Below are 14,313 nucleotides of genomic sequence, written 5' to 3'. Positions count from 1 at the left end.
GCAAGCATAGCTATAACAGAAGGTAAGTTGGCACTAGTGTGAAAATCTCTAGCATGACAAGGACCTTAGTCTGTACTTAACTTGCAGGACTATGTTGATATAATGAATACTTTCCATATAAACAAAATCTTATCTAGATCTCCAAACTTTCTAAACAAATGGCCAGCTTACTGTCTTTCAGACTTAGGGCGGATGGACTGTGGCCATCGGAAGCACAAAATGTCCCAGCATCAGTGGGAGTAAACAATTCCCCTATCATTGGGGTCATTAGAAGAAATGGTGTGGCATCATTGGTGCCCATTGTTGGTGCGATTTGGGGGAGCTGTGCCCCATTGTCGATGCCATTCGGAGGAATTGTGCCCCATCATTGGTCTCATTAGAAGATATTGTGCCCTTCATTGGTATCAGTAAATAAAAGTGCTCCAATGGCCAGATACAAGGAAGCAAAGGGCCTTGTCCGGCCCCCGGGCTGCAGATTGAATACCACAGACCTAGAGCATTCATTCTTGACGTGCTAGCATTGTTGCTGGTTAATCTCCCATCTGGAGGTGCCTGAATAGTTCCAGGGCCAATGCCACTTGGGAACCAGAAGCATGACACCAATGTCAGTAGTGATGCATTCTGACCACTACCTGTAAGGGGGTATGCTTCCCGCTGACCACCAATGTAAGGGGTATTTTATCCATTCCCCCTATAACTTGGTTTTAGCAAGGGTTCCCTGATACTTGAAAATTGTTTCAAGGGTTTCCCAGTGATTAGAATTTTGAAAAAGGCTGCTCTAAATTTAATATTAGCGAAACCGATTGTTTCCCCATTTTTAAAAAGCTGCCTGGTATGTCCAAATTTTATAAAATAACTTCTTATCATCTGAAGCAAAGATAGCCAAGGAAAGACTGGCAATGTTTTAAGTACACATGCCTGGGCTAGTCTCTAGTACAAGCACAAGATTCTCAGCCTGTGCACATTCCTTCCTACTGACCGAGCTCAAATGTTTCACACAGCCTTGTGCTTTACAATATCTTACATTTACATATATAAGACAAGCAAATTAAAGTGAAAAATAAAAAACATGTACTGTATTGTTCCTTTTGCAAACAAAAATCACTCCAAAGACGTGCTGGTAGGTTAATTGGCTTCTGACCAAAATAAAATTGGCCCTAGTATATGAATGTGAGTTGGGGGCCTTGGATTGTGGGCTCCTTGAGGGTAGGGACTGGTGCCAGTGTGCGATGTATGTGTGGAGCGCTGCGTAAATTGAAAGCACTATATGGGTACCTTAAATAAATATTAATAATAGATGAGCACCTTAATGAGATACAATGTATAGGGATAGGGACAATTGTAGACACGCACCCACACTCACTCAGGTTGAACTGGTTTATCCCCTTCCCGCCAAGCGTACGCAGATGTACGTACTCTATTTTTAGTGGTTATACCAGGATGACGCCTGCAGCTGCAGGCATCATCCCGATACCATTGTTTAGAGCGGGCGATCGGCTATGCAGGGATAACAACCAATGCAGCTAAAAGCCGCTCAGCTGTTATCCTGGAGGAGCAGGAGGGGACGGGTTCAAAATATTCAGGATAATGTCTAGGTCTACTACTGCACAAACAAAAGGCAGTTCATGGAACATTTTTTTTTTTTTTTTTTTTTTTTTTAAGGTTCTGGTTAAAGGACATCTTCACAAAAGCACAGCAATGAGTTCTAAATATAAGCAAACAAGTGTTTGTCACAGAATTACATCCCTAAACAACCATCTTTCATGACACAATTTAACCTGATAAAGTATAGTTAACGTGTAAGTTTTAACAAGCCAATGGATGGTGAAACCTGCCAAGATCAATCTAAAACAGAAATCAGTCAGGGTGGACTGATTTTAAACTTCTTATATTGGGGGACTTTATTCTGTGAATTAAAGTTGTTGTAAACCTCAGACATAAAATATGAACAAAGCATATCCCTCTATAGTGTGTACTTGCCTCAATTAAGAGCACTAAGTGTAATTTCTGTCTACTGTCTGTCTTTCTGTCTACTGCTTCATTCCTCTGCCATCAGCATGAGTCACTTCTGACAAGCTTAAAAATGTAGCACTTTGAATGGAGGTAGAGAACACTGCATGTAGACAGATGCAACATGTGTGGGAGGATTGGTTTTATCTCTGTGTATCCCCCAGGGTTAGTCAATTCACTGGGTATATGTAAGGGTTTACAGCCACTTTAATCTTAATGCTGGTCATCTTGTTCTTGTCAAACCCTTTGACACCTTTGGGTCCTTTCACACGGGGCGGATCAGTGCTGATCCGCCCCATGGATATCCGCTGAGCAGGAAGATGATAGGTCCGTCTCTGCACACTGCGCAGGGATGGACCTGTCAAAGCGCTGCTCTCCCCTATGGGAGATCGGGTGACGACAGACCGCAGTGTCCGTCGTCACCCGATCCGATGAGGGATGGAAAAATAGCCTTTTCCTCCGTCACACTTTTTCGGATCGGAGTGGGTCGGATGTCAGCAGACTTGTCACCGCTGACATCCGACGCTTCATAGACCTCTATGGAGCATCCGTTCAGGTCTGCCTGAAAAACTGACAGGCAGACCTGAACGGATCGTCCATGTGAAAGGGGCCATACACATTTTGTTCCTTGTGTTACATAGTAGACGAGGTTGAAAAAAAAAAAAAAAAGATACAAGACCATCAAATCCAACCTATGTGTGTGATTATATGTCAGTATTAGATTGTATATTCCTGTATGTCACGGTCATTCAAGTGCTTAGCTAATAGTTTCTTGAAACTATCAATGCTCCCCGCTGAGACCTGTGGAAGGGAATTCCACATCCTTGCCGCTCTTGTTGGCTATTCCATTACTCCTGCCTCATAAGCACATGACTTACCACCATCCACCATTCCGAATTATCAATTCAAGGAACATGCATGTATTTGCTGGTAATCTTAGGTCCAGCAGGAAATAATGTACCAGGATCTCCTAATATGTACTGGCTGCTAATCTCCAAACCATAACTGACCTTGGGGAAAAAAAAAAAAAAAAAAAAAAAAAAAAAAGGGAAGCAGCAACAAACGGCAGTAATGTTCTTAGAAAGCCACAGCCTACATATCTGAAGAAAGAGTGTAGGAAGAGTGATGAAGAGTTTTATAGATGAGCACATATTTGAAAGTAGCAATCTTCTGTGACTGAGCTTTCCCTAGAACAGCTGCCATGTAAACCGGCAGGCAGCTGCTCTGCAAATGGAGAAATGTCACACATTTCAACATATACTGTATATCATAGCTATTTCACACTTTTTTTTAATTGCAAGTTCGATAACAGCTGTGCATACACATGTATGACGTAGTGATAAGCGAGACGATTTATCCATAGAAAAGTATTTTTTTAGGGATAGGACTTGTTACATGTCTCTTACCTGCCCCTTAGATTTTCCAGTTCCCGGTGATGAAGCATGCTACGCATGTGCTCCTCCATTTCCTGTGCAAAAAATAAATGTGCAAAATTATATATTGTAAGATTATAAAAACACTTTTAGTAAATGTAAGAAAAAAATAAAATGTGCATGTGGAGACAGACATGCTGATAACGGCAACATGTAAATGTCATTTTTATAAAAGTTGCTGAGATAAACTATAAAAGTGGGACTTTATAGACAACCAATTTTTGTTGGGAAAAAAAAAAAAAGCTGTTTACAGAGACTCAAAGAGGAATAGTGATCTATTGTAAAGAACATTTTACAGTCACTGAAATGCATCATTCAAGACTTATTATTATAGTGTATTCAATAGCAATCGTTTCCCTAAGGGTTCTACCAGAGAGACGGTAATGCTTACTGCCCTCTGAAAAGCAATCCATAGTTTATTAAGAGAGCAGCGATTGGAAGGCATTCAGGAGGCTCTATTGCTGCCTCCTACCACCCGTTTTTTTTTTCTTTTAAAATTACTGAACAGCAATTTAACATCGTGGGACTGTGCCTGCAACAGCGAGACAAACATTTGCCTCGCATTTGAGGCCCTGTTGACCTCAATGAGCGAGTTTTACAGGCAGTCCTGCCTACCAAACTCTGCAGCCTGAATTTAAATTGCCATGGACATGGCATGTGTACAGCTCTGTCAGGCTATAATGTTAGAATTCTGGTGTGAAAGCCGCAAATGCAAAAAAAAGCCCTAAAAACTGTTTAACGAAGCATTAACATGAACCTGTCAGAGCAAATGTTACCGGTCAGCTAGCGGAAAAAAAAAAAAAATGTAAAAAAGAAACAAAAAAACAAAACAACAAAACAAGAGCTGCAGTTGTAAAGATCTAAGAATTGTCCTGACAGATTCTAATTAGGGACCCAGATAAGGTCCCTTTCACACAAGGCGGATTCCACTACAATCAGCAGGGGAGCTCTGAGCTGTTCCAGAATACACCGTGCTCTTTTTTTTTTTTGCAGACCTGATGTGATTCGGAGACACAAGTCCATTTACACCTACCTATCTATAGGGGTACATGGATCTTACAATCAGGTCCATCGGAAAAACTGACAGACACGCCTAAACATATGCCCGCCTGCAAAAAGGGGACCAATAGTAAAACCCATCAGGTGTTCTAACCTTTCCCCAATATATCCAAAACCTTAAAAACAACGTTTTAGTTAGATGTACACTTAGGACCGGATCACACTGCGGCAACTTGTCACGCAACAAAGTCACATGACAAGTCACTCCCCATTAATGACAATGGATCTGTTCTAAACGGCACAACTTAAGTCTTAGAAAAAGGTTCCTGCACTACTTTGGGGGCGACTTCATCATGACTTGCAGTGACTTCTGATAAAGAAGTCATATGCAAGCCTCAATGAAGTCGCGCAGGGATGTCGGCTTCAAAGCCCAGCTGGTGTGATCCGGCGTTCTGTCCAAAAATGTCCGCCTATTGAATAGCGTCTGCCCCGTACTGCGCAGGTGCAGCACTTGCGCAGTACGGCGCACAAAGAGATTCGGAAAATCTCCGAAGATGAACGGCGCAAGCCCCACCATCCAAGTGGACATAGGGCTGCACACAGAGGGCCGCTCGCCACAATTTGGGGTGGGCATCACTTCGCTCGCCATGCTTCGGGCACGGCCTCGGCCCTTTTTTGTTCTAACTCTATGTCCACTTGGATGGTGGGGCTTGAACCTGGAATCTGCTTGCGAAGTACACAGCGGACACCATCCGACGGGGGACAGTATTTGACAGGAGACCGGCACTAAAACTAAATTCCTGGGCAGATGTTTGTAATCTTTGCGAGTCTTCTGGAGAGTAAAGATCAGAACAGATTCCGTTGTTATACATTCCCTGAGAATGTGTGTGCACCAGCAAAACAATGGGACTTGGTAACATTTTAATAAATGGAATTATTTGTATATCAAGCCAAAAACCTTTAGTTTTGGATAGAGCTGGAAAAAAAAAATCATACACATCCCATCCTAGTCGCAGGCAGCATGAGACTGCAGGTGGATTTGAACACTAAACTGATTTGTTGGCGTCTTTAACACAGACCCATGAACACACACAGCTTATACTGCCAAAGGCCAGGCATTCCCATCATACGTCTACAAAACCTATTAAAGCGAACATAGACGACATCATAAGGTATTGTCATATCACCCAAAGGTGCAATTGATAGGAAGTTTGAAGACATCCCAGGCCTTGGCCTTCTCTTCAGAAACAACAGTTAGTAGTTGAGAAAAATTAAACAATACTAACAAATTATTCTGCCAACGTCAGTCAACCAGGGATACCTCACTGTACCCGCAGGAGTAAGAATTATCTAGTTATTATATGTCTGTGAGTACCTTTACATTTTGCAAGTATTTTTAGAGACAACACAATGTGAATTACCTTTTTGGAGCAGTATACCATGTGGCACAAGATGCATTTTCGTTCCTGCACCATTGTGTCTTCTTAGTAAGGACTCAGGCCATAGCTGTGAAAACAAATAAAATTAAACAGGACATGTTAGTTATGTCAAGGTATAGATAGCAATGCAACCTACAGTGTGCTATCCGATTTACACCTAGAAAAGGTCCACTTTATCATAAGCCTGTTTAGATGATTGTAACAAACTCTTGACAATAACAAGACTGCCAGACTATCTTGAGGCCTACATGCAAATACAAGCTCAGCAGACTAACCAGAAAATAGATATGGAGTGAAACAGTCCAGTGGGAAGTTGTTCCCTGAATAAAGCTGGGTATACAAGGGTCATTTTTTTTTCAATCAACCAGTAGGTTGTGCTGATCGAATGCTGGTTTTCCAGTAACACTATTCGACAGAAACCAGTTGTGAGCCAAGCTTCTGTTGAACAGCCAGAGGTACACACCTACTGAAAGTCATCCAGGTCAGCAGGATTTTCGGTACTTACTTAGGTGGATGCAGCATCTGTCCCCCGCCATCGTTGCACTGAGGGGTTTTTTTTATTTTCTTTTTCTCGGGTTTACAACCTCCTTTAAAAAGATGGATCTCACAGTGACGCTAACGGTATTAAAAAAATAAAAATAAAAAAAAATAAAAAAGGTATATCCTGAAACATTATGCTTTGCTGGGAGCATAAATTCACCTTGTGCATGCTGTTTTTATGAAGGCTTCGAATATTAAAGTGGTTATAAAGTCAAAATGAAGAAGAAAGAAGAAGAAGAAAGAAGAAGAAGAAAGAAGAAGAAGAAAGAAGAAGAAGAAAGAAGAAGAAGAAAGAAGAAGAAGAAAGAAGAAGAAGAAAGAAGAAGAAGAAAGAAGAAGAAGAAAGAAGAAGAAGAAAGAAGAAGAAAGAAGGAAGAAGAAGAAAGAAGAAGAAGAAAGAAGAAAGAAGAAGAAGAAGAAAGAAGAAGAAGAAAGAAGAAAGAACTGTCCCCCTACCTGTTTACTGCAATACCATTGCACAAAGCAGGAAAGTATAAATCTCTTTATTTTAGTGGGAAAAAGCCTTTACAACTACTTTACATAAGAGAAAATAAATATCCACACACAGGTGATTTGATCAGTTTCACTGCCTTAGTAACTGGGTGGATTTCATTGAAATCACTAGTAAAAAGGCTTGGTTTATATCACCATTTTTAAAGAGCAACTGCCATCTCTGTCCCGCAGCAAGTCCTCCTCTGACCCGCTGTTGACACACCGACAGTCCCATTCATTGTAATGGGACGGCTGGTGCGATACGACAGTGACACAACAAGGTGAGGGACGCAGCAGCAGCGAGTGAGTGGATGTCCGTTAACAGGCGCTGCCATAATGGATCTGAAATGACAGGTCCTCTTTAAAGGCAAGGACTTATTCTTGCTGGTAGTTGCATTCATTAATATTTGCAAACAAAATGAAGGTTTCCTATTAGAATAATAAGCTATCAGGTAGTAAAACGGAGATATCAGAACCCATTCAATCATACAGTTTGTAGTGTACATAGATTTGTAAAACAATAGGATAAAGGAATATTCCTGAACTTTGGTTTAGCTCATATTTACTGTCAAAGTGTGTGAATGCATCAATGCAGTGCATGTTATCTCAGCTTGCAGAGCTTGGATTCACTGAATGAGTTTACCAAAAATGGAAATATTGCAGAATATACAGCCTGATGCTACATAACTAAGCTCCATTTCACGCTGAATAAACTAAATTATGAATGTATTTTAAATAGAAAACGATCTTTGATTTATATACACCATGCTTAAGAGGAAGTAAACCCTTCCAAACAACTTGGACCTACAGGTAAGCCTAGATTAAGGCTTACCTGTAGGTCCAAGCAATATCTCCTAAACCTATATGGTTTAGGAGATATTTGCCCGAAAATGGGCACCGCTGTCCACGGCGCATGCGCCGTAGACAGCGGCGCGCAGGCGCACTAAATGCGGCAAATCCATGAATGGATTTGCCAAATTTGTCGACTCCCGTGCGCATGCGCGGGAGTGACGTCATCGCGGCTTCGCCGAGTGGCAGCGGCGGAGCTGCGAGACGCGACTCCCGTGCGCATGCGCGGGAGTGACGTCATCGCGGCTTCGCCGCTGTGATTCATCGGAGCTGCGAGACGCCACCAGCAACATGGATGCGGCGGACTACAGGGATCAGCGGCGACTTCGCTGGCTCCTGTGTCAGGTAAGTGACACATAATGAGCTACTATGCGATGCATAGTAGTCCATTATGCTTTACCTTTGCAGGGAAAAAAAGAGGAAGTAAACCCATCAGGGTTTACTTCCTCTTTAGTAATTACCACAGCTGTTTCATCTGAGGGAAATCCTGAAAACATGACCTGTAGGACTGGAGTTGAGAAACACGGATATACACTAGGGGTGCACCGAATGTGTTTTTTGGTGCCGAAACCGATATCGAAAATGAAAAATACACTAGGCCGAAAACCGATACCGAAACAGCACCGATACCGAAACATATTTAAAAATATATATTTTTATACAGGAGATGGTCAGAGACTGGAGACACGGTACAGGAGATGGTCAGAGACTGGGGACACGGTACAGGAGATGGTCAGAGACTGGGGACACGGTACAGGAGATGGTCAGAGACTGGGGACACGGTACAGGAGATGGTCAGAGACTGGGGACACGGTACAGGAGATGGTCAGAGACTGGGGACACGGTACAGGAGATGGTCAGAGACTGGGGACACGGTACAGGAGATGGTCAGAGACTGGGAACACGGTACAGGAGATGGTCAGAGACTGGGAACACGGTACAGGAGATGGTCAGAGACTGGGAACACGGTACAGGAGATGGTCAGAGACTGGGAACACGGTACAGGAGATGGTCAGAGACTGGGAACACGGTACAGGAGATGGTCAGAGACTGGGAACACGGTACAGGAGATGGTCAGAGACTGGGGACATGGTACAGGAGGCATCCCCCATTGCAGGCCAGTGTGCCCCATTGCAGGCCAGTGTGCCTGTGCAGGGAAGAGAGCCGCCTCCGCCGCCTGTTTGATCACAGCGCCGGGAACATCACAGCTTTCATTTCAATAGCTGTGTGTTCCCGACCGCGCGCCGTCACACACAGCCCCTCCCCCTTGTCCGGGCACTTAGATCATCCGCAGGATTGGACGGATAATCTGTCTATCAAAGTGCCCGGACAGGGGGGGGGGGGCTGTGTGTGACTGCGCGCGGTCGGGAACACACAGCTATTGAAATGAAAGCTGTGATGTTCCCGGCGCTGTGATCAAACAGGCGGCGGAGGCGGCTCTCCTGCGCTATACACCCCCCATGATGGGCGTCACCAGGGGCGGGGCCCCGCCCCCACCCAGGCCACGCCCCATTTCGGCAATTTTTTTCTTTCGGCAAATTGCCGAAAAGGGCATTTACGGCCGAAATTTTGGCGCATCCTTAATATACACACACAAATGCATATATGACTGTTAGCTCCAATAAGCATGTCAAGTAGGATCTACTAGCATGTACACTCAAAATAAATATACCTAAAACAATGTTGAGCTTCCAATAAGTAGCAGAATAATACTAATTTATTACAGAAGAGCTGCACTCTTCAAGACTCCAGAAGACACACAAACACTGAACTGCTAGGGAACGAGCACTATAAATACAGGCGTCTCATCAGATTGGCTAGGAGAGAAGGAATATTAAGGACATCAGCAGTTAATAACCTGAGAAGGGGTCATGTGTGATTGCTGTACTCTACTCCCTGACAACTCTGCTAGTCAGATCTCTGCTTAAATAAATACTGTAAAACACAGACAATCTGTTATCTTCCCTGCACAGTCCCACCCCCCCCCCCCCCCCCCCTTCAGTTAGAACACAAACTAGGACACATTTAATCCCTTCACTGCCATTTTTACAGTAATCAGTAAATTTTTAATTGCCAATGGTCCCAAAAATGTGTCGAAACTGTCCGATGTGTCCGTCATAATGTCGCAGTCACGGGGGGAGGGGGAACACTGATCACCGCCATTACTAGTAAAAAATAAAAATCTTAATAAAAATGCCATAAAACTATCCCTTATTTTGCGTTTTTTTTTTTTCAAAATTGTCCCCATTTTTCGGTTTATAGCGCAAAAAATAAAAACCACAGAGATGACCAAATACCAACAAAAGAAAGCACTATTTGTGGGGAAAAAAGGACGTTGATTTTGTTTGGAAACCACTTCGCACGACCACGCAATTGTCAGTTAAAGCGAAGCAGTGCCAAATCACAAAAAGTGCTCTGGTCTTTGGCCAGACAAATGGTGCCTGGCTTAAGTGGTTAAGTTTTAACCTCACATTATATGTTTTGGTAAATCTGAAGACAAAAATCTAATAGTGTGTATGGGGCTTTAAAACTCATATCTTGGAACACGGGGGGTTAAACTGCCAATAATGCGACTCCAACAATCAGAAAAATGCGTGCGTCTTTGCGATTGAAGCTGGAATATTATACTGCAAACTCTCCAACTCCAGGACTGACATCATCATCATATAAAAAGGTTAAAATAAACCGATATAATTATTGCAAATGCAAAAGCTCCACTTGGCTATTATAAGAAAAACAACATTTGTATAGATAAATCATAGCAACAACTAAACCAACAGCTAACCAAACAGCAAGTGACCTTCTCCACTTCCTAGAAGATCTGTATGTATAAAAAGAACATGTGTCCAGCCTAATTTTTCCTACAGATCTATGTCGGAAATGTTCTAACTATATTAGGTGACAACTGAATGGGGGGAGCTGGGAGCCATGAGAGCGCAGTTGCTTTCAGCATCTGAAGACTTCCAATGCTCATGGATTTCCTAGTCTGGAAGTCATGATGGTGGATCACTGAAGGATATAAAAGATTATAAAAGGAGCTCAGTAAATACAAAACTAAGAAATAATACATCCTGCACCTAGCTGTTGACATTCACAAAGTCTTTGTGGGTAATTGGGGGATCAAAGCCATATTTTAGGCTGCTTTCACACTGGAGGTGTTTTGCAAGCGCTTTTACATTAAAAAAAGTGCCTAAAAGCTCAAGAAAAATGCTTCCATTTAAAATCTATGAATGTGTTTACAATGGGGCGGTGCGCTTCTGTTGCAGTGTAAAAAATCCTGCTTGCAGCATCTTTGGAGCATGTTTGGGGAAGCAGAAAACACAAATCTCAATTTTTTTTCCCAATTAAAGTGGATTGTAAAGCTTGTTTTTTTTTTTCTACATAACAAACATCATACATACCTCCTCCGTGCAAGAGTTTTGCACAGAGTGACCCCAATCCTCCTTTTCTGGGGTCCCCCAGCGACGCGCCTGGCTTCTCCTCTACTTGAGTGTTCCCACGGAGAGCCGCTTTCCATGGGGGCACTCGTGCAGGCACGCTCCTGAGTCCTGTGCCCATTGACAGACAGCAGGACTCACCCTGACCCCCCCCCCCCGTCACTGGATTTGATTGACAGCATTGGGAACAAATGGCTCCCGCAGCTATGAATCTATCCTATGTGGACCGTATAGAATGCATTAAGGCAGGGGTGCCAAACCAGTGGCCCACGGAGCCCTCTGATGTAGCCTGCGACCTCCTGCTCTGGGATAGAATAGAAAGAATACCGTTATTAAAGGTCAGTTTATTACTAAAATCACAATGTATAAATGGGCATATCTGTTCTGCAGTGGTTACTGGGCTGCTTTCAAACTGATCCGCAGGTGCAGAGCAGTTTACCCGCACATTACCTGCACTGAGCCAGGGGTTGACAAATTTGCTTGGAATCTAGGAGCCAGCTAAAAAAGTTAGGAGCCGGGTCCGTGACGGCGATCCGGACCTGTCCCTGGCCTGACATGGAGACAAGTGAGGGGAAGATAGCCTCAAGCCCCCCACCTGTCTCCAAGTCATTGCCCCCCATAGCTCTTAGAGGGACATTTTATTAATTTTTTTCAAATGACAATTTTTTTTTTAAATTGCATTTTAGTGTAAATATGAGATGTGAGGTCTCTCTGACCCCGGATCTCATATACAAGAGGACCTGTCATGCTTTTTTCTATTACAAGGGATTTTTACATTCCTTGTAATAGGAACAAAAGTGACACACATTTTTTTTTTTTTTTTTTAAAGAACAGTGAAAAAAATAAAAATAAAAGTTAAAATAAAAAAAAAATATTTTAAACGCGCCCTGTCCCGCCAAGCTTGCGTGCAGAAGCGAACGCATATATGAAAGCGGTGTTCAAACCACACATGAGGTATCGCTGCGATCGGTAGAGTGAGAGCAATAATTCTAGCCCCCAGACCTCCTCTGTAACTTAAAAAGTGCAACCTGTAGAATTTTTTAAATGTCGCCTATGGAGATTTTAAAGGGTAAAAGTTTGTCGCCATTCGATGAGCGGGCGCAATTTTGAAGCATGACATGTTTGGTATCGATTTACTCGACGCAACATTATCTTTCACAATATTAAAAAAAATTGGGCTAACTTTACTGTTGTCTTATTTTTTTTTTTTTATTAAATACATTTTCCCCAAAAAAGTGCGCTTGTAAGTCCGCTGTGCAAATACGGTGTGACAGACAGTATTGCAACGACCACCATTTTATTCTCTAGGGTGTTAGAATAAAATATATATATAATTTTTAGGGGTTCTGAGTAAAGGGAAGAAAGATAGGCTGGCAGGCAGGGAAAATTAGCATTACATCCATTAGCATTGCTGGTTGTAATTCCAACGGCCACCACAAGAGGGCGCCAGATTACAGAAGGAACCATAGGATCGTAGAAGGCCTCAAAGCCGGGGGCTAAATTACCGGCCGGCGGCGGCGCGGCCCGACGCGATCGCGCCGGGGGGGCCACGGAGACATCATACCCCCAGCTGTGCTGCCCCAGGCGCCAGGTCTGGAATTCTAGTCGCAAATGCGATCGGGCGCCCGGGTTTTGTCGAGCCCTGCACTGAGCCATAGACTTCTATTACCTGCTAGTTTGGAGAGCTTTGTGAAAGTGCACCAAACCTGCAGAATATAATAGAAGTCTATTGCAAACTCCAGGAAAGCCAAAAGGTACACTGCGTTGCACACGTGGTGCAGGTAAACCGCAGCGCATCAGTGTGAAAGCAGCCTTGGACCCCTTTCACACGGTCAGTCCGACAGTCCAACCAATTGGACCCTCCATTCACCTCTAAGTAGTGGCACACATAAACCGACTTGTATTCTACCTCCAATACGATCCGCTAAAAAGTATTGTGGGCTGCGTCCGTGTCCACTCTCCAAATGCAGAGCGGACATGGAAATGCCATCCACTGCTCCGCTCGTTGTGGCCCACAACCGGTTACCAAGTCGCTTAAGTGGCCCTCACTCTTCAAAAGGTTGGGCACCCCTGCATTAAGGTGAAAAAACGCGAGGGTTTAAAACCCCGTTAAGCCACCCCAAAATAGAGATCCTGGTCCCTTAACCACTTTCAGACCGGACCATTTTGCTGGCTGAAGACCAGACCACTTTTTGCGATTCGGCACTGCATCGCTTTAACTGACAATTGCGCGGTCGCACGACGTGGCTCCCATTTTCCCCCACAAATAGAGCTTTCTTTTGGTGGTATTTGATCGCCCCTGCGGTTTTTATTTTTTGCGCTATAAACAAAATCAGAGCGGCAATTAAAAAAAAAAAAATGCATTATTTTTTACTTTTTGTTAGAATAAATATCCCCCAAAAATATATAAAAAAAATATATATATATTTTTCCCTCAGTTTAGGCCGATACGTATTCTTCTACATTTTTTTTTTTTTTTTTCAAAAAATAAATCGCAATAAGCGATTGATTTGAGCAAAAGTTATAGTCTACAAAATAGGGGATAGTTTTATGGCATTTTTATTAATAATTTTTTTTTACTAGTAATGGCGGAGATCAGCGATTTTTATCGTGACTGCAACATTATGGCGGACAGATCGGACATTTCTGACACATTTTTTGGGACCATTGTCATTTATACAGCAATCAATGGTATACAAATGCAGTGATTCCTGTGTAAATGACACTGGCAGTGAAGGGATTAACCAGGGGGGTGGCAGTCTAGGGGTTAAGTGTTCCTAGGGGTGTGTTACTAACTGTGGGGGGCTGGGCTTTGCGTTTGTGAACACTGATCTCTGCTCCAATCACATGGAGCAGAGATCAGCGTCACTGGTTTCTAGGCAGAACGGGGAGATGCTGTTTACAACGGCATCTCTCCGTTCAGCCGCCCTGTGAGACGATCGCGGGTATCCCCGCGGTGATCAAGTCCGCGGGATCCGCGGCCAGACTCACAGGGGTCCCGACCGGCACGCAAGTGCACCGCCGGTGGCGCGCACGTGATGACAGGGTGGCATATTAAAATGGACGTACCTGTACGCCAATATGCCTGCCCGTGCCATTCTGCCGATGTACATC

At 43.5% G+C, this 14,313-nt stretch overlaps 1 protein-coding gene across 2 annotated transcripts in view; it reads right to left on the bottom strand.

Moving 5' to 3' along the window:
* Nucleotides 1–14,313, bottom strand: part of ZNF106 (zinc finger protein 106) — an 88,300-nt gene that overhangs the window by 62,095 nt on the left and 11,892 nt on the right. For both annotated transcript variants that reach the window (XM_077464660.1, XM_077464661.1), the window contains 2 exons: nt 5,864–5,948; nt 3,417–3,478 (listed from right to left, as the gene is read on the bottom strand). In XM_077464660.1, coding sequence (XP_077320786.1) covers nt 3,417–3,478; nt 5,864–5,917 — 116 coding nt within the window. In that variant the 5' untranslated portion in view covers nt 5,918–5,948. The remainder of the gene's footprint in view (nt 1–3,416; nt 3,479–5,863; nt 5,949–14,313) is intronic.

Source organism: Lithobates pipiens, unplaced genomic scaffold (genome assembly GCF_037356315.1).
Source record: "Lithobates pipiens isolate NorthernLeopardFrog02 unplaced genomic scaffold, aLitPip1_a1.2 Scaffold_30, whole genome shotgun sequence".
In the NCBI taxonomy this organism is placed as follows: domain Eukaryota; kingdom Metazoa; phylum Chordata; class Amphibia; order Anura; family Ranidae; genus Lithobates; species Lithobates pipiens.
Note: the sequence above shows the minus strand (reverse complement) of the source record. Positions and strands in the feature narration are given on the sequence as shown.